This window comes from Echiichthys vipera (genome assembly GCF_963691815.1).
Source record: "Echiichthys vipera genome assembly, chromosome: 21".
In the NCBI taxonomy this organism is placed as follows: domain Eukaryota; kingdom Metazoa; phylum Chordata; class Actinopteri; order Perciformes; family Trachinidae; genus Echiichthys; species Echiichthys vipera.
The window spans coordinates 7,813,968-7,836,343 of NC_139846.1; the positions used below are offsets into that span (position 1 = coordinate 7,813,968).

The 22,376-nt window shown below is 41.0% G+C and overlaps 1 protein-coding gene across 1 annotated transcript in view; it reads left to right on the top strand.

Moving 5' to 3' along the window:
* gpr158a (G protein-coupled receptor 158a) overlaps window positions 1-20,865 on the top strand; it is a gene marked incomplete at both ends in the record, with an annotated part of 71,507 nt that extends 50,642 nt beyond the window's left edge. Inside the window, 7 exons of the mRNA XM_083935691.1 lie at window positions 8,814-8,923; window positions 10,477-10,715; window positions 12,651-12,789; window positions 17,398-17,503; window positions 18,220-18,366; window positions 18,468-18,551; window positions 18,994-20,865. Coding sequence (XP_083791817.1) covers window positions 8,814-8,923; window positions 10,477-10,715; window positions 12,651-12,789; window positions 17,398-17,503; window positions 18,220-18,366; window positions 18,468-18,551; window positions 18,994-20,865 — 2,697 coding nt within the window. The remainder of the gene's footprint in view (window positions 1-8,813; window positions 8,924-10,476; window positions 10,716-12,650; window positions 12,790-17,397; window positions 17,504-18,219; window positions 18,367-18,467; window positions 18,552-18,993) is intronic.
* Between the last annotated feature and the right edge of the window lie 1,511 nt (window positions 20,866-22,376).

Below are 22,376 nucleotides of genomic sequence, written 5' to 3' on the forward strand. Positions count from 1 at the left end.
ATAATAATTCAGCATTCAAACCATAATTTGAAATTTCTACCAAGTCTAACAGAAGCATAATTTAGGGGCGTTAAAACCATTTGGGTCACACTATCAGTGTCTTAACTTTATAAAGTTCTGACTACATTTATTTAGAGATATTGACAACATGAATATGAACATTTCTGAGAGGATCGGCAAATACAAACGACCGATCTACACTGCAATTTTGTGTCATCCATCAGGTGGGATTTGGTGGCACAAGAGGAAAATGAAACTTTAGTGTCAGAGTGGTGAATCGTCTTTGAAGCAGAAATGTTGCAAGTTTCATGGCAAATGGGGTCTAGCAATGTCTTCTCATAAACAGGTTCCTAGGATGAACCTTTATTTTGATGTCGGTTAGGTTTAGGCAGCAAAACTACTGTTATGTAAGCGGATTTGGCCTATAAAAGGTGACGGTTAGGGTTAGGCATGAAAACCACTTGGTTAGGATTAGAAAGAAGGCTGTGGTCTGGTTTTGTATGCCCAGGACATGAACGGCAACGGGAAACGAACCTAGGTGAAAGTCCTGTGTTTTTACCGACAGTGTATCTTCACTTCACCTGTTCAACTGACAATTTGAATAGCAATTTAGGTAACATGCACTCGACTGCCCTGCAGTTATAACAGACATGTGAACTAAACAAAGGCACTTCATTCAAAGAGTTACGGTGATGTGCTGCTGCAGAATGAATATAGGGGAAACACTGAAGAGAGATCCTGAATAGCGCTAAATCAATTAATGGTGTAGCAAAAAAGAATATCCTTCCGTTATCGTGGACACGTGAGGACCATTATCGTGGACAACCAATTTGGGGTCAGTGTCAATTGTCAATGTCTGCAGAACATCTATAGACTCAACTTTAAGCAGGTCAACACTGTTTGGAGTCTTTAGAAAAACAGACCACAGGTATCTTTACTCTTTACTGAGTGCATCGAGGGAGAGGTCTGACATCCTATGGGATCGATACCCTGTGGGACCCTGACCTTCACGGTAAAGGGGATCAATCCCTGAAGCTTTCACCTTCTGCATCGACCCACCCGTGCACACACACATTTGCATTTTTATTGTCTACACATTACAAGTTAATCACACAGTGCTTCTTTTTTTGTGCTCTTTGGCTAACTGCAGTAGTCTAATAAAAGAATCCACCCACTTTCTTTTTTGTGTGTTATTTTTTGAATATCTTTTGTTTGCCCTAGAGCGAGAGCTAATTATCTAAGGCGGTCTAGCACAAAATTATTTTTGTATGCTCTGCGGTGCATCCAGTTGGGTGTCATATTTTGGTCGAGGGTGTGCTACCATTCTCACGTGGAGCCTTTGGGGACTGCAGAGTGCCAGAGTTTATGTTTTCATGACATTTAAGTTAGGTGCTAACACTAGCCGTGTTTATCGCTGTGTTTAATATTAAGGTCTCAATGTGCTTCAAATGAACCAGGTTTTACAATGTCTCATACATTTTCTTCCTTAAAGCAAAACTTCAAAAAAGAGGAAAGAGGAAATAGCTTACGGGTTTAACTGCTTCAGCCTAACTTGGTCCGGTGTGCGGAAATCTCCACCATTAGACTAAAGAAATGGTGACTCCTCTTATGCTGCTATTCATCTTTTTTTCAACAACAACCATCTCCTCTGTCTCCTCAATAACAACAATAACAATAACAATAACAATAAGAAGCAAAGACTATCTGCAGTTCTTTCAAAATGGACAGAACATACATAACTCAAAACAAAAGTATAAAATCAACGTTGATGATACGGCAGGAGAGTTGAACGCAGAGGTAGCCGACATCACAACAGTTCACTGGAAAGCTGCTGCTCGCACCACAGCTGGCTGTCTTGCGTCACCGTGGTATCAACAGGGACACTCTCTAGCGGGTAACCAACCCACTGAATCTGTGTGTTGGTGCGCGTGCGTGTGTGTGTGTGTGTGTGTGTGTGTGTGTGTGTGTGTGTGTGTGTGTGTGTGTGTGTGTGTGTGTGTGTGTGTGTGTGTGTGTGGAGCCAGCTGGTGGGTGCTGAAATGAGAGGTGATTAGGAATGAAATATAACTGCAAATTAAGTGACTGAGTGTTGATTGAATGAGTGAGTGAGTGAGTGAGTGAGTGAGTGAGTGAGTGAGTGAGTGAGTGAGTGAGTGAGTGAGTGAGTGAGTGAGTGAGTGAGTGAGTGAGTGACGGTGTGAGTCTTTTCTCTTGTTGTGTTTCTCTGTTCTTGAGTCCCATCACTCCTCAATAATTGGAATAATAATAGATGGATCATGCAATTTAACAATGCAAATCTACTGGGATGTCTGTTTTTGTCTTAAATATCCGTGCAAAGAAACAACATCCCTGCGGAAAAAGTAGTTTATTCCAGGGACCGTCTTCTCTTTCTTTCTTGCCTGTGATATGGTCGAATTGTTTGCACATTGATGTGGTGGTGACAGTGGCTGCCTTTCACCTCCCCATCCCAGGCTCAAACCCCCAACAACAACACCTCCCATCAACAGCCATCATGTCATCATCCAAAAGCAAAACACTGACAATGACACAAGTCACTGTTGATAAGAGCATTAGCAACATCTGCTGTCAGGTTAATCACTCTTTCAACAACAGGCCATGTGCATCTTTATAAAAGACAACGTCACCTAATGCATTACTTATTTATAAGAAATCGAACGGGACGGAAAGAACTTCCATAGTTGTTGAGTCAACTGTAAGGTAATTTTAGAGGATGTAGTTGAATTGTATTGTGTTTAACTGACAGGTGTTTCTATTATTATATTAGTCAACCCCAATCCTATCAATGAGGGGAGGTTAAATAACAGCACCACAAATGATCCTCCTCAATGATGATACAGTTGGATCAACAGTTCTCTTAAACATCAGACTTTTATAACCTTTATACAGGGAGGGTTTATTGCAGGACTGTTATAGTACACAGCATTAGTTTTTGGTAACCCTGTTTACAGTAATGTGTAATCTCAACTTTTAGATGTTCTACTTACTATAATGTTTTTGCTTTATTGGTGCATGCATGGTAACATCTAGTAATGCGCTCACAATAATATCCCATTGGTTAAAGATCAAATAACCAATTGCACTTAGCGTTATTGCCTTAAATCAAAGGGAAATTATTTAAAATTGCTTAAGGGGAGGAAATGGATACCAATCTCATATCTCGACAGCGACAGTTAGCAGCCAAGTAGCTTAGCTTAGCATGAATACTGTCCCAAGGTAACATCCCTACACCAGCTCACTAATTAACATGTTATATATATAACATTTATTTAATCTTTACTTTTTGATCAGCACCAGTAACTAACACTTCTTGTGCAGATGACACAGATAAGTTATACAGTATTAATTAATGAGCTTTAGTGGTGCTGCTAGGTTAATTTTCTTCCATTTGGCCAGAGCCAGTTTTTCCAGTCTTTAAGCTATACTATGCTATGCCATGCTATGCTAAGCTAAGCGGCTTCTTGCTCTAGCTACATATTAATTGTACAGATATAGTATTAAAGTGGCGCTGATCTAACCATTTCTCCCAAAAAGTATAACTATTCATTTAAAGGTTTGGATGATTTCATTACTTAGCAGTAGAGTAACTCATTCTGTGCAAACATCTGCTCTAAATGAGCTTTCCTTAATGAAAAGTAAGGGAGAGGTTTGGTGAAAAAAAAATGTCCTAGGTAGAAGGTCAGTTATGAATAATTTCACTGAGACCCTTGAAAGAAAGATAAGCTATGCTGCTGTCAGCCACTTAGCGCTCCTCCAAATGTGCCATTGTGCACTTCTACAACTTAGGAAAGTTTAATGTGCCTATGGAAGCTAAATGTTGCTCTTCTCAGGTGTGTATCTGTAGAACACGCTGTTCTGTTTCGTAGTTTCCACATGACAAGGCTTTTGTTTTGGAGGGCCAAAGCAGAATAGTGTTGTGTTAAGTCAGGCACCTGGGCAGTGCATAACGGACGTGCTCACCAGCCTCAAAAACCCTTAGATATTTCCTATATGTGCTCAGTACCAGTTATGAAATCTGTGTTTTTTAAGCAGAGGGACATTTTAAAAAGCTTTGCTCAAATTGTAGCACTTTTCGAAAAGAGATAAACATCTCTAACACCTAACATCTGATATTGTTGAAACGTAGACTAGTCAGCAAATCTAAAATGTTGGTGCTATGCAGTGGCCTCTGCTGGTCTTTCAACGAGGGGAAGCTAATTTTTCTGGCCTACATCATGAATGTGTTTGTTTATTTATATGTAAATTCTACCCTTCGTTCCCTTTCAAGAAAATGATCTGTGACCTTGTCGTACCAACTAGGCATCTTTTCCAGGGACTTGACCAGTGTCCTCTCAATGGCAGCAGAGCTACGCTGCTAAAACGGCATTGGCCCAGCTGGAGCTGCTGCGCCAGGCTACTGTGAAGTGTGACCGCCTGTGAGTGTGAGTGTGAGTGTGACTGTGAGTGACGGGGGGAGAAGCTCCGCAGCTGCCGCTGCTCGTTGGGGAAAGAAACCGCAGAGTGACAGAACAGCTTCGCCAAACACAACGCTAGTCGTTTTTAACAAAGACAAAGGCATCGGTAAAGTCTCCAGATCAGTTCAGAACAACGGAATGAAAAACTTGGAAAATGCTCCGCTGGATGTTTATTCTTTAAGATCGCTGATTTGCTCATTTAGCTGTCAATCAAAAAAGGATTCCCCCTCAGACAGCTCATCCAATCATCATGCAGAAGCCGAGCATCCGGGCCAGCCCACTGTCCCATAGACCCCCAGAGAAGCTGAGCGTCCGATGGGCGGGACAAAGCCCAGCATTTATCCAATGAGCGTCTAGTTTGGCTGCAGTGGAACTACCCGCTCTACACTTCCCCATTGAAGTCAGTAGAAGCTGAGTGTCCGACTGTGTAAAGCGCTGTGGGGCTGTGGGGATGAATGAGAAGGAAGTTGCTCCTGTAACCTGTGATAAGGAGCTGATTCTGAACAAAAGATGAAGGCTTTCTAGCGCCTATTTAGTCAATGCATTGTACACACAGCAGTACATATTTCACCACTTTTTTTTTTTTTTTTGGTGACATATTAGGGGAGGCTGAGCTTCCCTTGCAGTCCTAGAGCAATCGCCACTGGCTAACGCTCACTCAGCATTTCCAAAAGCCTTTCCTCATGCTGTAACTGAGAGGAGACAAAAAGAGAGAGGCAGGCTGAAGAGTAGTAAGTGTGTTGATAATTGTCTCCTCGATATTGATGTCCATTAGATATGTATACAGCACCCTGATCCTCTCAATCCCCCTCCACATGCACACTTGCACGTACGTACACATAACACCCGATCCCTTCCCCTTCCCACAGCACTGACTCTAAGATTCTCAGCACTTAGCATTGATTATTAATGGAAGGTTTAAAAAGAAAAGGGAGCAGAAACTGATCTTGCTCTTTAACGCACACTGGCGTTAAGAGAAACCTGTCAGGGAGTTAACGGCCAGTCTCTTTCCCAGAAACCCTACTGATAGATGGTGTGTGGGTTACGTAATGGGTTTCTGGTGTGGTCTTAGGGTCATGGCAACGTTTGAGGACAATGACTATGCTTACTTTTAGCCGAAAATGTGTATTGACATTGGTCTGAGCAGCAACAAGGACACTGGAGGATGGGATATACCTGATTGTCAGATGAAATGGGGAGAAGAAGAGTCCAGAGGGAGTGGGTTGTTGGGTTTGTGTTACAGTGAGCACAGGAACTAGAATTTGAGCCTCATCATATTCTGTAATTGTTTCTGAATATCCTCTTTATGGACATACATCAGAGCTTGAGTTTAAGGTGCTTGGAAAACAAACATTTTTGTCACCTGTACCAGAAAGCATAGGCTAATTAATAAAGTCAAACCCAGTTAGACAAATCCCAATGTAAAGGCTGTCTTGTGTGTATTTTGTGTTATAGATATGAGTGTTAACAGGGTTTCTCAAACATTTCTGATCCAATAATTCTCATTTCAGCACTGGTTGAGTTGTTGTCATGCCTTCAGTTGTCATGTGAATGTGAGTAGAATATTATTTTGTAAGCTTTATCAAAAAGAAATCCTTCATGGGAGGATATGACTATACAAGTTTTAGAAGACAACATGTAGGTTCCCAACCCCAATTTGAAATGTAACTTTCTTTGAAATAAAGAAACATATGCCAGCAGTAACTAATAGTCTACTGAAATGCTAGAGGCTCTGTGAGGGTGATTTAGCCCCAGCTGTACTTTGAGCTAAATGCTAACATCAGTGTAGCTACTGTGCACTGCTAAAATGCTGATGTTTAGCAGGTATAATGTTTGTCATGGTCACCATCTTAATTTATCGTGTTAGCATGCTGGCATTTGCTAATTGACATTAAACACAAAGTACAAGTGATGTTCAGAGGAATGTCTTTTGTTTTGAAGGTATTTGGTCAGAAACTGAAGATTTGGGACAAATTCAAATTTTGACCTTACACTGGTTAAGTCAGGGGATCACCAAAGTCTGAAGACCATAAATATCTGTACAAAATTTGTGCAGGTATTTCAGTCTGTGGTGGACATGCCGACATTACCACCCCTAGCCGCGGTTCTGACCTGGCTAAAATATTTCCCAAAAAAAATGTTTTTAACAGTTATTTTGTCATTTAGTAAGTCTCCTGAGATCTGCTCAACTTTTTATGTGACACAGACACAGATCTCATTGCTGGCAGTTACTTGTGCTTATAAGGCTTAGCATGACAAAATGAATATCATAAAGTTAGAGAATGCCTGCTCACAATAAACAGGGCAAGAAGCACATCTGACAAATGACTCAGAAACTGAAGCAAAGCTCAGCAATGACTTCCAGTAGTTTATTTTGATGATAACATAGAAAACTCTGGTGTAATACAGTAACTGACTTTGCCTGGAACAGTCTGGCTCATTCTTAGTTGTCCTTTGTGGATTTTGCCCAGTGCAAACAAACAGTAGGTGAAATTGCACCATTAAAAGAGAAGCATGATGTGTTAAAAACTTTTTAAAAAGTTGAAAAAATAAAGATTGTGTGGAGTCGGGTTGGGGGGCTTGAGGGAGCAGTGCAGAGCTGATAACATCAGCCTAAAAATGGCACGTGATAGAGTACCAGATGTCATTTTATAGTTTATCTAAAAGGAAGTCATGAGCTGTGGTGCGTTTTTACTCATCTTCCTGTGCCCTCTTCTCTCCCCGTGGATCTAAATGTGCGTCAGCAAGTTGCTCAGTGCCGGCCCGTCCTGCTATCTCTTTATCGCCTCCTGTCCGTCTCCCTCTATTAAAAGACAAAACAAAGAACGCACTGAGGAGCAGTCACGTATTGTTATTAAGATATTTTTCTTTAACCTCTGTGAATTCTGATGTCCTTGGATAGTTAAAAATGTAGTTTCCATCCTTCCAAGTCCAATTCAGCATGACACTGTATGCATTTAAGATTAAGCACTCATCTATTCATTAGTCGCTCTGTGCCAGGTTCCCTTTTACAAAGCTGAGTCAACTGGAGCAAGCTTTGTTTGAATCAGAAGTTTCTGCGTTCAGTCGGCCAGCGTTTGTGAGCAGATGAAGATGTGGGCCACTCTTCCTCCCGTGGGGGTCCTCTCCGTGTCCCTTGACTGACTCAAACCTAGTGAGCAAAAATATCCACATGCCTGCGTCTTCTCTGCAGCCTGAGGGAATGTAATAATGCTTTGGCTAATCCGATTAACATTAACAATCCCACAGGGGAAATCGCTGCACATCTGCAGCGGACAGATAATTATGTTGCCTCAGATGTTTGTTTCTTTTTTTGTGTGTGTTTGTTTTGCCGCTTTTTATGTCTTTGGAAGACCATCAGTGTTTTTTGTCAGCTTGGATGGGAACCATTTCAGTGTGATTCTACGTCTTTGTAGCAAACATGGGTGGATGGCCTCTTGCCTGTCTCAAGGGCAAGCTTAGTATGTTAGCAGGCCTCAAATGGATTTGTTTTTTTTTAAACCGATGGTTATGAAACGACAGTGCACTTCATTCATGAATTTTGCCATTAATGTATGATTATCAGGTGTGAATGTCTTGAGAATATGGCTCTACCAATATGGTTTTACCAGCATGACTAGTTCTACTACTCACAGTAAGTGTTGTAATATAGTACAAATGTAAAAATATAGGCTATGCTAATGTTGAAATCACCTTCATTTTTCTCTCTCATAGCCTTTATCTGATCTATTAAATCTTACATCTGAGACGTCATACTGTACACTGTACTGTATGCCAACATGTCTAATTATGCTCTATCATGCAATGATTGCATATTAGGGACTTGCTTGTTTACTTGTACGACTTGAAAGGATTGTCTGCCCCATTGCAATGTATTTGAAGCAGTTCAGCAGTTAAGCAGTGAGTTGGAGTGAAGTCCTTGAAAATGTTTAGAAGTGGACCTTGTGTTGTATTTGTTTCATCAAAATTCCCTTTGGTAGTTTGAATGTGGCACAAAAAGTTGGTATAGTCAGTGTTAAACAACTTCACACAAGTTTTGAGGAGGGGAGTAAAAAGACGAGTAAGGGGGCACTCAACTGATGACAATGAGTTAATGAGTGATACTGAAAGATAAACTGTATGAGCCCACTCATGCTTCAAACCAACATTTAATAAATTTACTTCACTGTTCAGAGAGCCGTCCACTGAGAGCACCATCAGGCTGCAACTTCCCACAACTTAGTATTTATTTTTTACAGACATAGAGGGCCTTTTATCATCAGAATGGAAAACACTCTTACTTATTTTTCACTTTGTTTAAACAACCTTACATTATTTAAGGCTTCTTGTGTCCTCTTGCAGGTCGGGATTCTCTATTTCCAGCCCAGTGTTTTCCGCTGCATCCTGCTGCGATGGGTTCGACTTCTGGGCTTCGCTACCGTCTATGGGACACTGACTCTTAAGTTGTACAGGTAACAAGCACACACTACACACACACACGCACACACACACACACACACACACACACACACACACACACACACACACACACACACACACACACATACACACACACACACACACACACACATACACAAACACACATACACACACACACACACACACACACACACAGACACACACAGACACACACACACACACACCCACACACACAGCTACACAAAAAACATTTGTCAAACATCGTTATCCATCCCAGGAAATGCCTATCGGATTACATTGACCTCTTTAAGTGCAATTACACCGCGTCTTACATCTTAACTCCTTGTAAAAGCGTGAGCCTTATGAAGTGTCGAGGCAGCATGTTCCTCTGCTAATTCATCACCGGACTACACTGCTGCACATGTTTAGGGGTGGATTCACAGCCTCATTAAGCGGAAGAGGGAAACGCCAAGTAAAAGTAATTAAGAAAAAACGAATTGCTTTGGCCCAAATGATCCCCATATATAACCTCGTATTGAATGATGGTTGGCCAACAGAGAGACAAATGTGTGTGTGATGAGAGGAAGGGGAAGCACTGCTGGAGGATATAGTGAAGAAGAGACAAGAGGGGGGTGTTATCCAGCTCTGAATAGCTGATAATGAGACAGGGGGGTCTGCTGTATTTAAAGCACTTGAAATTGTACATCTGAGGGGCTTTTTTGTCAGGCGAATCTGTCAAAAAGGCCTTATGATGATGCTGATTAAGAGGATGTGGCTAATGCAACGGGAGCAGAGGAAACCCTTAGAGGTGCAAGTTAACATATTGCACAGATCAATTTTTGATGGGGGGCTCATTAGCCGGGAGCGTGGTGGACACTTCATCAATGTGCGTGAAGGGCACAGCCTAAGAATAGCGATGGCAGGTCATGTGTTTGAGCACAGTTTAATTCCTATTACACAGTCTTTGTGTTGGTCTGTGAAGTTAAAGCTACACACTGTCATGCTAAAAAAATAGAATAGCTGCTCTGAAAAAGGATTCGGCGCTGCACGTTTCTGCTGCGTTGCATTATATTAGAACTGAAGGAAAAAGGATGTATCCTGGACAACTATTAGATATTTATCGTATGCTTTTGGGCTTAATCTTCCATTGTTTAGTTTAGTTTAGTTTATTTAGTTCATTTGGAGCCTATATTAACATGAACAGTACACAAATGAACATCATGAACAAAGCCAGAGGTAGAGTAACCCCAGTAGATCCGAATGCATTAAAAACACAACAAAATAAACTTTTCCTTTGCTTCTAGCTCTTGTTTTTTTGCTGTCATCTCGTATCCTTACGCATAGCGACAGCAGCAGCAGCAGGTTAAGGTACAGGCTAGAAGGGCTGCTGAAGGGAATTCTGGGATATGTAGGAACTCACTAAGACAAGTAAGCCACAGGAAAGTACAGGTAAAGAGGGTAGAGTGGATTAGAGGCTGAAGCTTTTCTGAATTTGATGCTTTCTTTACTGTTTGAAATGATCTTCCCCTCTATATCTTTTTTTTTAGTATTGCACTTAAATTTAGCTTGTCATCTCCCCCCACAGGGTACTGAAGGTGTTCCTCTCCCGTACAGCCCAGAGGATCCCCTATATGACCAGCTGGCGAGTGTTGCGTCTGCTGGGCATCATCCTGCTCATCGTCTGCTGGTTCCTGGTGGCTTGGACATCTGCCGTCTGTCAGAACCCGGACAGGAAGTTGGCTCTCATCGACGTGGGCTACACGCCCGACGGGTTGCAGTTCAGCATGTGTCTGCTGGATCGCTGGGACTACATGATGGCTGTCGGTAAGCCCTGCCACTGGCCTCTGCCTCCGTAGGGTGTTGTGAATTAATTTATACAGACTGAACTCTGTGTGTTAGTGCCACAGTGAGTGGATTATGTGAGGTGTCCATGGCTTAAAATCAAGAAGTTTGGCGTGCCAGCATTCGGAGTTCAGAGAGAGAAACGAGGAAAGAGAAGTTGGATGAGTGAAACAGTTTGCCTCCATCTACTTTTGGCAATGCTGTTACATTCCCAAAAGTAGACAATAATCCTCTCCACTCGGGTGCTGCAGTTTTTGGGATATTTTTCCTGCGTTGTGCACAGAGGATAGGGCAACCAGCAGCAGATGAAGGCAGATGAGAAATCAAAGAAGCTCAGAGGGGAGCAGCATCTCGCGTTGAAACGTCTGCTGACTCAGGTTTAAATGAGAGAGAACCGTGGTCCCTTCTGACTTCTGGGAAAACAGATGGACCCCCAGCCGAGCATTCATGCTGTGATACTGTATACTGAAGGCACAATCTCATCCTATTTATTAGGAGGTAAAAATAGGTTGGTAATATGGAAGTGCAAGTCAGCTCTGAGATCACCTACATACAGCTCATAAATTACACACACACACACACACACACGCACACGCACACGCACACGCACACACACACACACACACACACACACACACACACACACACGCGCGCACACGCACACACGCACGCACGCACACGCATGCACACACACACACACACACACACACACACACACACACACACACACACACAATTATATATAATAAATCTTTCTGAATTAAAAATCTGTACCTGCAAACACACAGTCAGGGGTAAAGCTATTTGTAGTACATTTAACTTAAACATGCAAACTTGTGTACACAACAAAACTGCAGCTTCATCGTTACTATGACATCTTCATTTAATCTTAAACAATATATTAACTAAACAACATTTCTCTCGTATTCCTACCAACATTTTTTCATGGTTTATTCACTGTAGAAGCATCTTTTTGGTAAAGGCATTGATACCATTTATTCTTTTTGATAAGGCACCATTCATAAAGGGTTCCTAAACTGACTTTGTCAATAGTTAATATGTTGTACATTAATGTTTTATACATAAGGAACAACTGTCAGTTGGCCATGTTGTGAAAAATTCCTTTACCTTTTGTTTTACATTCAAATTAATAAAGTTTCAAAGGTTTCGTACGGTCTAATAAGCAATAACAAATGTTACATGTTGTTAATAAAAGGTCCAGATGAACTAGCGTCATGTGATGAAGGATATACACCAGTCAAAGAAAAAAAGGTTATTCTTATTAATTGTAAAAAACTGATATTTTAAGCTGTAGTAAATTATTTATCAGCTATCAATGAAGCCATTAGCTACAACTTCCATTAACAACCATTTATAAAGGCTGCACTATTAGAAAATATTGCTAAAAATGCTTCCTATAAAAACAACCTTTCAGGCACACAACCCTAACAAATAACACCTGTATGAGTGGTCAATTACATCTAATGCTCACTGTTGTTCTCCTGTTGTGAGGAATACATGTGATTCACTCCCCTCAGTTCAAGCAGACGATACTATAAATGTGAAAATAATGGCAACAGCTTTTCATGGAAAAAGCAGCGTGTTTATTGCTGTGGAGCCGGCTACCTAGGAGACATTACATGGGGTTGCCATGGAGGTGCACAGGGATTCATTTGTTGTCCAGAGAATACAACCACAGCTGTTACAAATGGGTTTGATAGCTTGTGTTAAACGGGGCAATTTTGCTGTATACCTGTGTTGTACAACAGTTTGCACCGACTATGAGAGCAGTGAACTGTGAAGTCCCTGGTTTGGTGGGTACACGGCCCTTTTTTGGCCTGTGCACTGCATATGAATGATTACTTGGCCCCTATGTTTTATTGTGTTCACCACCTCTTTCTCAATCTCACTTCGCAGCTGAGTTCCTCTTCCTGCTGTGGGCAGTGTACCTGTGTTACGCAGTGAGGACGGTGCCGTCGGCGTTCCACGAGCCTCGCTACATGGCCATCGCTGTTCACAACGAGCTCGTTCTGACGGCAATATTCTACGTAATCAGGTGAGATCTCCTCCTCACACAGTCATCTAGGTTCCTTAGTGGGTATATGTGAATTCAAATTAAAAATGTTGATGTGGAGGCATAAATATCAGAGATAGAGATATGCTTGCCCAGATACTTTATACTATATGGATCAAATTTTTATTCTATGGGGCTTCTGGTTTAGTTTGGTTTGATATGGCGTAGACATGTGTGAGGGAAGCTCCACCCGGACTTCGCTATTTATCTTGCGCATAACACATTTAATAATTTATTGTGCCTGAAGTGAACTGCAACATCTTGGCCGTGATGTCGAAAGTTAGAAAAAATAAGCAAGATTTGATGACCGCAGTGCCATGCTAATGGACGCGTGTGAAGCTAATGCTAATGTAGCTAGCTCCCCTGCTCCTGCTACCATGGAAGACGTCCTGGCAGCCATAAAAATGCTAGACAGCAGGGTTGACACGAGGTTGACCGAGCTCAATAGAGTTATCACAGACTTTAAAGTAGCCCTAACCAAAATCAGCGAGTGGCTGTCCCGCCACCGAGTCACATGAGAGGCAACTAGAGTGGCTGGAGAAGCGATATGACGCATTAGCCTCCAGACAACCTCGAGGCCAGCTTTCCTCGGCAGAATATTTGTATATTTAAGGAGAAGACAGAAAATGGCCGGCCTACAGAGTTTGTATCTAAGCTGCTTCATCAATTGGGAGAAAAGTGAACTTATGCAAGTCTCTGCAGCAGTTTTCCATTTAAGAAAATCCTACAGATCTTTTATATATTTAGGTGTGACTGTCACCAAAAACCCAAAGGAGCTCTTCCGATTAAACTGGCAAAGCAAAATTGAGCAACTCAAAATCAATATCGAGTTTTGGAAAACCCTCCCAATATCCATGGTTGAAAGATGAATGCAATCAAGATGATTGTATTGCCCTTCTTTCTCTTCTTTTCCAGTCCATTTTATGTTTTATTGCGCTATCATATTTCAAACAGATTTGACTATTATACCTTTCATTTCGAGTTGTAAAACTGTTTAAAAAATCTCTAAAAAACACCTATAAAAGCCAAAGGATATGGGAGGTTTTACTTTACCAAATTTTAAGTTATATTATTTGACTGCGCACTTAGCCATTCTTTCATGGTGGAAAAAGGGCCCTTCTTCTGGAGCAGACTCCTGCCCTGAATGGTTGTGTACAGAAAGAATGCTTTGAAAAAAAACTTTATTATCCGCTCTTCTTAACAGTCCCACTGCTGTTAAGAAGCATTACTTTAATAACAGTTTTGTAATTGCTAACACCATAAGAATATGGAAGTAGATAAAACCTTTAAATTGAGGCTCCAAAAACCTACTTTGACACTCCAATATGTGAAAACCATTATTTTTTGCCAGGTCTGACTGATAGCATTTTCCTTCTCTGGAAACAGAAAGGCATTTGCAACAAAGGTGATTTATACAATAATGGCATTTGTGGATCATACCCACAACTTATAGCTAAATACGACATTCCTAAATCTGGCATTTTCGATTCCTTCAAATCCAAAATTATGCCAGGACGCATTTACCCAACTTTGAAATTCTGGTAGAGCATGGGGTCCTGAAGGCAATAGAGAAATTTGACCCTGGGGCAGTTTTGTTCTTTTACCAGATTCTGCAAAACAATACTCCATTGAACATAGCAAGTATCAGGTAGGCATGGAAAGATGAGCTGAATGTAGAATTGGTAGAAAACGTATGGGATGAATGTCTGAAAAGTGTACGTGACGGTCAGGCATTGCCTTATGCAGTTTAAGACACTACATAGTCTCTATTATTCTAGAGAAAAACTGCACTGAAGAACTGCATTCTTTACTGATTTTTCACCCATTTCCAACAGATGACAGTCTGCGACTGGTAATTTAGTAGATTCTTTTCAGTAAACTGTACGCATACAGGAAAAGTATTTTTTGTATGGCTTATGGGAAGTGTTGGGAGCCTGATGCGTTCGTAGCGATTCTCAGGGCAACTACCCCATTGTCTATCAAATATCAGAAAAAGGTTACTCTATTCGGAACTGTGATTGCAAAGAAGTTAATCTTCCGGACCTGGAAGGCGTCACTGCACCGACATGCGATTTGTTGCTAAGGGAAATGGCGAATTTGCTTCACCTGGAGAGACTGAGACTTTGTAATGAAGACAGAGGAGAAGTGTTTAAAAAATGTGGGACCCTGTTCTGCAATTGTTTCAAAGAAAAGACTAATGTGTCAATGTGAAACACCTTGCTGTGGGTACTTCTTATTTTACTTTTCACTTTGTACAGTTTTTTTTTTAAATATGTTTAGTTTATTGTAATGACTTTGGCCTTTATTATTTTATTATGAGATGAGCTGATTCTGTTCATGTTTTAAAGCATTAAACATATATATATATATATATATATATATATATATATTTTTTTTTTTTAATTTTTTTTTTTATTATTATTATTATTATTATTTTTATTTTACCAGTGTAATTTGTGTGAACTGATCCTTTTAGTGTTAAATTGAGACAATAAGGTCCAAGATTTTCTTTGGTTGACTGAAGTCCTAGTGACATCACAACCATACAGACGTCCTGATGGACCTTTTCTGATTATACTGTCTGTATTCCATTGTGCTTTGAGTGTTTTGATACTTTCTCAGTATTTATGTAGCACCTCGACCTGTTTTCTAATCAAAACACATGGAAATCTTACTTTTCACAATTTGGGACCTTTAATAGATATAAATTCCTGGCACTATCTTAATATTCCTGGGACAGTAACCTCTCCCATCTGTGGCTCCATGGAGGATAAAACAAATAATAACAAAAGCATCTTCTTCAACATACAGATATTGCCACAACACTCACAGCATGTTCCACATTTACAAGCTGCATATTTAATATCGTAGTCTGTGATTGCCCTCCGCTGTTGTCAATTTGACGTTTATGTCTTCCTGTAGATTGTCTCATTTCCATCACAAGCTACCGCATGAGGCGCAACCCCTCTGTTCATCTGGGGGTTGTTTTTTTTATTGTGGAGAAATCTGCCCTCTCCCTCCAGTGTACATGTCAAATAGCTGCACCGTGCAGTTTATAAATGAGGCGTTTCAGCTGACACCGCCACAGCCGTTCCTAGCTGGAGTCCCCTTAATTGAGAGCTCAGCTCCATCACATTATTACTAATGAACCATGTCAGAATGATTTATGCTTTTTTTTTTTTTTTTTAAGACAGCAAAAATAGCTTGAATTATTGGCAGACATATTCTAGTTATAAATGATCATCCATTACCAGAAAAATGTGTGTATCATCCACATATAACATGATTTTTCTTGGAAGAAAGTAAATATTTTTACAGTTATGAGGGTATTTGAACATCTGGCTCTTTGTGGTTATGTGGCCAACCTCTTTAATCTGCATCCTCAGCCTTGTTGTGAGGCTTTTTCTCTGCTGAAAACAGCCAAACGAGACCGCTAATAAATTGGAAAGTTGCCTGGTGTGGCTAGTTATTCTGACTGGCTGCCACCAGAGACCACAGTGTATACTGGGGCTTGTTAGAGGCTTCCGGCAGCCATTACTCACAGAACCTGCTATTTGATCCCACAGTGACCAGTTAAAGCACAGGCTTTCTTGTTTGCTGTGATAGTCGTCAGGTTTTAGCTGAGTCCAGGTGTGAGTGGGATGCTAAGAGAAAAGGAAGGGAAGGTAATAGCTGAAAGTGTGAGTGATGGGGACTGTTTCAGTGAGACGCTGCAGGCTGAGAGGAGACAGCATGCCAGGGTCATTAAATCCTCATCTGCATAGAAACTTCTCTCAAAACATGAATGAGGGAAGACTTCAAAGCTTTGGGACATTCCACATGCTGGACCTTTGCCTTCATTGATGCCTCTAAGTTATTACCACATGACTGTTCGGTAATTAGCCATTTGCCAACTTCAACAACGTAATAAGCCTGCTAGATGACTTTTACTTGGATAGAGGCTCTCTGGTGGTTGCATCTGACAGGACATACCTTCATATCTTTCAGTGCTCACAAGGTCTCACTTGCTGAAAGCTTCTCCTCGCACTACTATTGTTTCTGACAGTAATTACCTCATTTTCCACCAACTGCTGCTGCAAACTCAACCCAGTGTGTTATTGTCTGATGTATAAATAGGTTGGATCTTGTGACCAGATCAAGGTCACTCCCCTTTATTACAAATCCAATTGAAAGAATGAGGGAAAATATTGTGTCCTTGACTGGCGAAAGGATCACCCAAGTGGAACATTGTATGAGGCAGTGGAATTGAAGCCTAGACAGACAGTGTATGAATCTACTTTGGCTGAAAACACATTAAGTCCACTGGTCTCTGTCTCCATCTGTATCTAAGAGGTTTTCTGCAGACAGAGCAATGAATATCACAGCACAATTAAGTCATGCTTCACTGCAGTTACTGTGTGTACATTTGGAATTTGACAATCCGCTATTGTAACAATGTTTAGGATGTGTGTTTGTTAACATATACTCGAAGAAGAAAAAATATCTGCATGCAGTTAAATATTTGCTTAACATTGGCTTAACATCTGGATATTGTATTCCTTGTCTTCCTACCAGATTAAATCTCTCTTTGCTGTTTTTACGGACTGACAGGTTCACTCTTTCTCCGGAGCTCCATCCAGACTGGATGCTGCTGCTGTTCTTCACTCACACCCACTTAACTGTAACAGTAACATTGGGTCTACTACTTATCCCTAAGGTAAACATCAGCAACAAATGCTAAATTAAATTGCTGTATTCTTATTTCCATTTCATCTGTTACTATTTGAATTTGTTTTATTTTAAGTTAAGTTGTATATAATGTGGTTCTTTATATATTATGAATTAATCGTGGTATTCCTGACATGAGCTCCGTTGTCAAAAAACTATTAAAAACACATGTGTAAGCCACACTGTTGCACTGTGCATTGTATGTTACTTCATTATGATAAATGGGAACTGTAGTTTATTTTAAGCCGAGGCCACACACACACCATCATGCTGCCTTAAATACCCACTAGAGTACCAAATGTATATTATTGCTAAGCTAAAAATAGTCCAGAATTAATGAGCTGTTTACTTCCATCTGAGTGATGTTTGTTAAAAAACTGCAATGCCTGACTGTTAGAGGAAATAACTTTTTTTTTTTTTTAAATATAATGAAGCTTTATATTTGTGATATGTTTTTAAAGAGTTATACCTTCAGTATGAACCAGTGGGCTCTGGAGTGAAAGGTACCGAAGGCTGAGCAAAGTTTCAAGAGACAGGCTGACATATCTGATCTTTTTATGAGATTCATTGACTGTTAGAATGTCATAAAATATTATTATCAATGAATTTACTAGATTTTAATAGCTTCGCCATTTTTGTTCAAGAAATAATTTATTTTAAACAGTTCCACCACCAATTTTGTTCTTCTTTTTGCCACCCCACCAGTTCCTGTTTGCAGGCACCCACATGAGAGATGATATAGCCTCTGAGGCCTATGAGGACGAACTGGACATGGGTCGTTCCGGGTCCTATCTAAATAGCAGCATCACGTCAGCATGGAGCGAACACAGTCTGGATCCTGAGGACATTCGGGTAAGCATTGTTTCCTTCAGCCTTTCATTCTCCATTGTATAACCTGGTGAGATCTTTTTCATCCCCCAAAAATACTGAGCCATGGCAGTTTTTTATTGCAGACACCAGACGAAATGGGCCATCTCAGTTCTATTAATGGCTGTGGCGTAAGGTCATGCGACAGTCTTTGGGAAAAACGTACCAACGTGAGCAGAGATTTCTGTTTGTCTGTTAGCGCTGAAGAAGTCTCTCTACCAAAAGATTTGGGCAGGCCTATTTATCAGAAAGCATTCATTGTATCGGATGGGCAAAGAGACAGAAATAAAATAAATTTCCAGAGCTTAGAGGCTATTTCAGACCTAACATTGAAAACACACAGTTTTACTTATTTGATGCTGTCCAAAACTGTCCTGTCTTTGCTTTTTTTTTTAGCCCGCATGTGACATTTCGTAGTGCATCATCTAACAAACATGTGTAGTCACCCGTCATAAATTTGTACTGCATGTTCTCTGTGCAGTAGAACGTCTGCTTTTTATAAGTGTTGATGAGAAATCCTTTTTTAAAGCCGCGTGGATGCGTTTAATTGTTCTAAAAAAGGCAACTGATTAATTTGCCTCTGTTTGTCCCCTTGCTTTCATAAATATCTAGGAGGAGCTGAAGAAACTCTACTCCCAGCTGGAGATTTACAAGAGGAAGAAGATGTTGGCAAACAATCCTCATCTCCAGAAGAAGCGGAGCTCCAAGAAAGGGTTGGGGCGCTCGCTTATGAGGCGCATCACTGAGATTCCAGAATCGGTGCACCGGCAGTGCAGCCGTGAAGACAAGGAGGCTGGAGAACATGGGAGTAACCGTAACAGTATCTGCATGTTGAAGAAGAACCCCTTCGATCCAACTCACCCAGGAAAGCCAGCGAAGGAGGAGACGCTTAAGAACAAGGTTTTCTCCCTGAAGAAGTCCCACAGCAGCTACGACCATGTCCGTGACCAGAGTGAAGACTCCACCAGCTCAGCGACAGACAAGATGGAGATGACCCCAGCTGAAGGCTCCCTCCTGGGTACACTTATGGGTAAGAAGCTGGTCAAGAAGCAGTCCAGTGAGAATGTAAGTGTCCCCAGTGAATCTACAGAATCAGTTCCTTTGGTCTGCAAGTCAGCCAGTGCCCACAACCTCACTGCAGACAAGAAACCAATTCATCCTAGAGCCTCCATGTTGCAGAAGTCCCTCAGTGTAATCGCCAGTGCCAAAGAGAAGACTTTGGGGTTGACAGGAAAGACCCAGACCACAGAGGACAGCAATAAGAAGAGTCAGCCAAAGAGCAAAGATACAAAGGCCAGTGCAGAGATAGAAAATGAATGTCAACCCAAGATGATTATTAGCCAGTCAGTTGAGTACAAACAGACTGCAGCAATAGGCAGGATCATAAAACAGCCAGTGAGCGGCAGCCAGCCTACAATCTGTTCCGATCCAATCAAGGGAAAAGACCTCTATGATCTCTCTGAAGTGTGTCCCTGGGAAGTGGAGGATCTCCCAACTCCGTCTGAAAACAAGGTCCAAAAGCATGTATCCATCGCACCGAAGGAAACCACAACGGTTCACGGAGGTAGCACCAAGGCAGGCAAATCTCAGAAACAGAAAGGATCTGATCAATCTCCATCAAGTGGCAAGCATCCAAAGGAAGTTCAGAGGACAACCGCTGTACGAGCGGAGGTATGTCCGTGGGAAGATGGAGGTGAAAGTCAAGGCAGTCAATTGGAAGGCTCGAAGCAGCAAACACACAGTCAGGCTAACAAACCTGCTAAGACCCAGCAGCATTCTACAACAGAGAGCTCCAAAACACATCGGGTAGAGGTTTGTCCATGGGACTTAGAGGAGGCCCAAAAGACAACAGAGTTAGCTCGTTCACCAGATATGACAATACAAAGAAAAGGCACATCTCCTGTGGATGGGAAAGTGAGAAGTACCCTTTCAGACCCATCCAAAACAGGAGGCTCACTCCAGCCACCACCTACGAAGGTTGATGTATGTCCCTGGGACTACGACAGCACTGCAGTATCTCCAAGTTCTGAGAGGACACCTAGTCCCTCTCGAGCATCCAAAATCAAGGAATCCCCATCAAAAAATAAGGGCACCCCTTCCACAAGAACAGTTGAGAAAGAGAAATCAAAAGACGCTGATGATGAGAAAAGTAGAACAAAAGCTAAGGACAAAAGTAAATCTTCAGAGAAACACATGAGCCAACAAAAAGTGGCTGAAGTATGCCCATGGGATGTAGAGAGTCATCAGGAAGTGTTGGTGGTAGAAAAAAGGAAAAGTGCAAATGTTGGAGCAGCCAAAGCAAAGCCGGCTGAAGTCTGTCCTTGGGATTTTGAGGATACGTCAGATAAAAAAGGTGTAGACAAAAGTGCTTCTGTAGTGAAACAGAGCAAACCAAATCCTAAAGTTGGAGTTGCAGGTGCTGCTAAAAAAGCAGATGTTTGTCCCTGGGACTTTGAGGATGGCACATCGAGCAAGAAAGCATGACACTCAACATTAATGGACCACTGAAATTATAGTTATTGATGTAAACTTTTTTTTTCACTTTGAAATCGTTAAATATTAACCTTTACTGTTAGTACGGTGACTTGGAAGAAAAGTTGATCCACAAGTTGCCTTCCTTTCCGAGGTTTTGTTCCTGTTTTACCTATTTTGAAAATAAGTAAAATGTACAAAAAACAAAAGTCATGACGAGCATTCCAGATTCTTACAGGAAAATCCTGAAGATAAATCTTAGACTAATTATGCAACTTTTGATTCAGCCTTTTCACTTCATGAGCAATGTTGAAAATCTGCATCTGTCATGTTCTGTACTCGGTCAACAATTCTTACATGGTTCTTTTTGTGCATTTACAGCATCACTTACTGGACTAGGATATGATGTGACAATAGAATTTGTAGAGAAAAAGAAGTACGGAATTAAATTTGATGTGCAAAACAGCAAAAGTGAAAGCCAAAGAATGAGGGCACAGGATGTTGGTCTTATAACGGTAAAGTTTAACTTATTAGTTTGTGTCCAATCCTTGGCACAGAGGGAAGGAAGTGAGGAGATCAGATAGCACTTTAGCCAAGTCCATAAATGAAGAACAGCCTCTGTTCATTCATTCTTGTACATTTTGTCTTCTTATTTTCAACTTCATAGCATGAAACCACAGAGGATATCACAAAATGACCAAACTTAGACATGTTTTTTGTTGATCTATTTAATTGTAGTTCTCTGCAGATTCAAATGCTTCCAAGTCTGCAGAGCTGTACTGTATGTGCCTAACTAACTAGCATTGTCTTGTATCAGTCTGAAGGGAAGCAAGTGGCTTGTTCTTCAGCACTTTGTGACGGTGAATTATATACACAGCATGCACAGGCAAGTATCAAGAGTAGTTGGACCCTACTGATTTGTCAAAGCAGTTAATGTGTTGACAAATATATAATGTTTTTTTTATACCAGAAGCACTCCTTTTCCTGCTTTAATATTTCCAAAAGCTCATGCTGAGTAGTGACGACTATATGAGAGCAGCATTAACATGAATGTGTCTCAAAATGGCTCATATATACACTGTAAAAAAGTAGGTATAGAAAAATGATATAGGAATACTGAGGAAATAATTTGCACCAGCTTTGTTTATGAATCCAGCATGGGTCTTTTTGTTGGCTTGCACCAAGTGTGTGCGTGTGTGTTTAGGGGAAGGAACAATATCATAACTTTAAAGTGAAAATGTAAGTCTGTAGTTGAAGTCTCATACATGATCAAATCCTGGCAAAACTTTCTGTCCTTAAAGTCCCATTGCCTCAAACACAAAAACTAAAAAGCTGTGCAGCCGATAGAACGACAATATTGGTCTTATAGCTGTGGCCATATTTCCGATTGGTTATAATAACATTGTACTTGGTGAGACCTGGAACCTCCAACATCACGGCAACAAAGTCTAATGTGGCATTAAACATGATCAGTCAGATGAGTGTACATACAAACAAAGGTAAATAGTAAAATATAACTATTT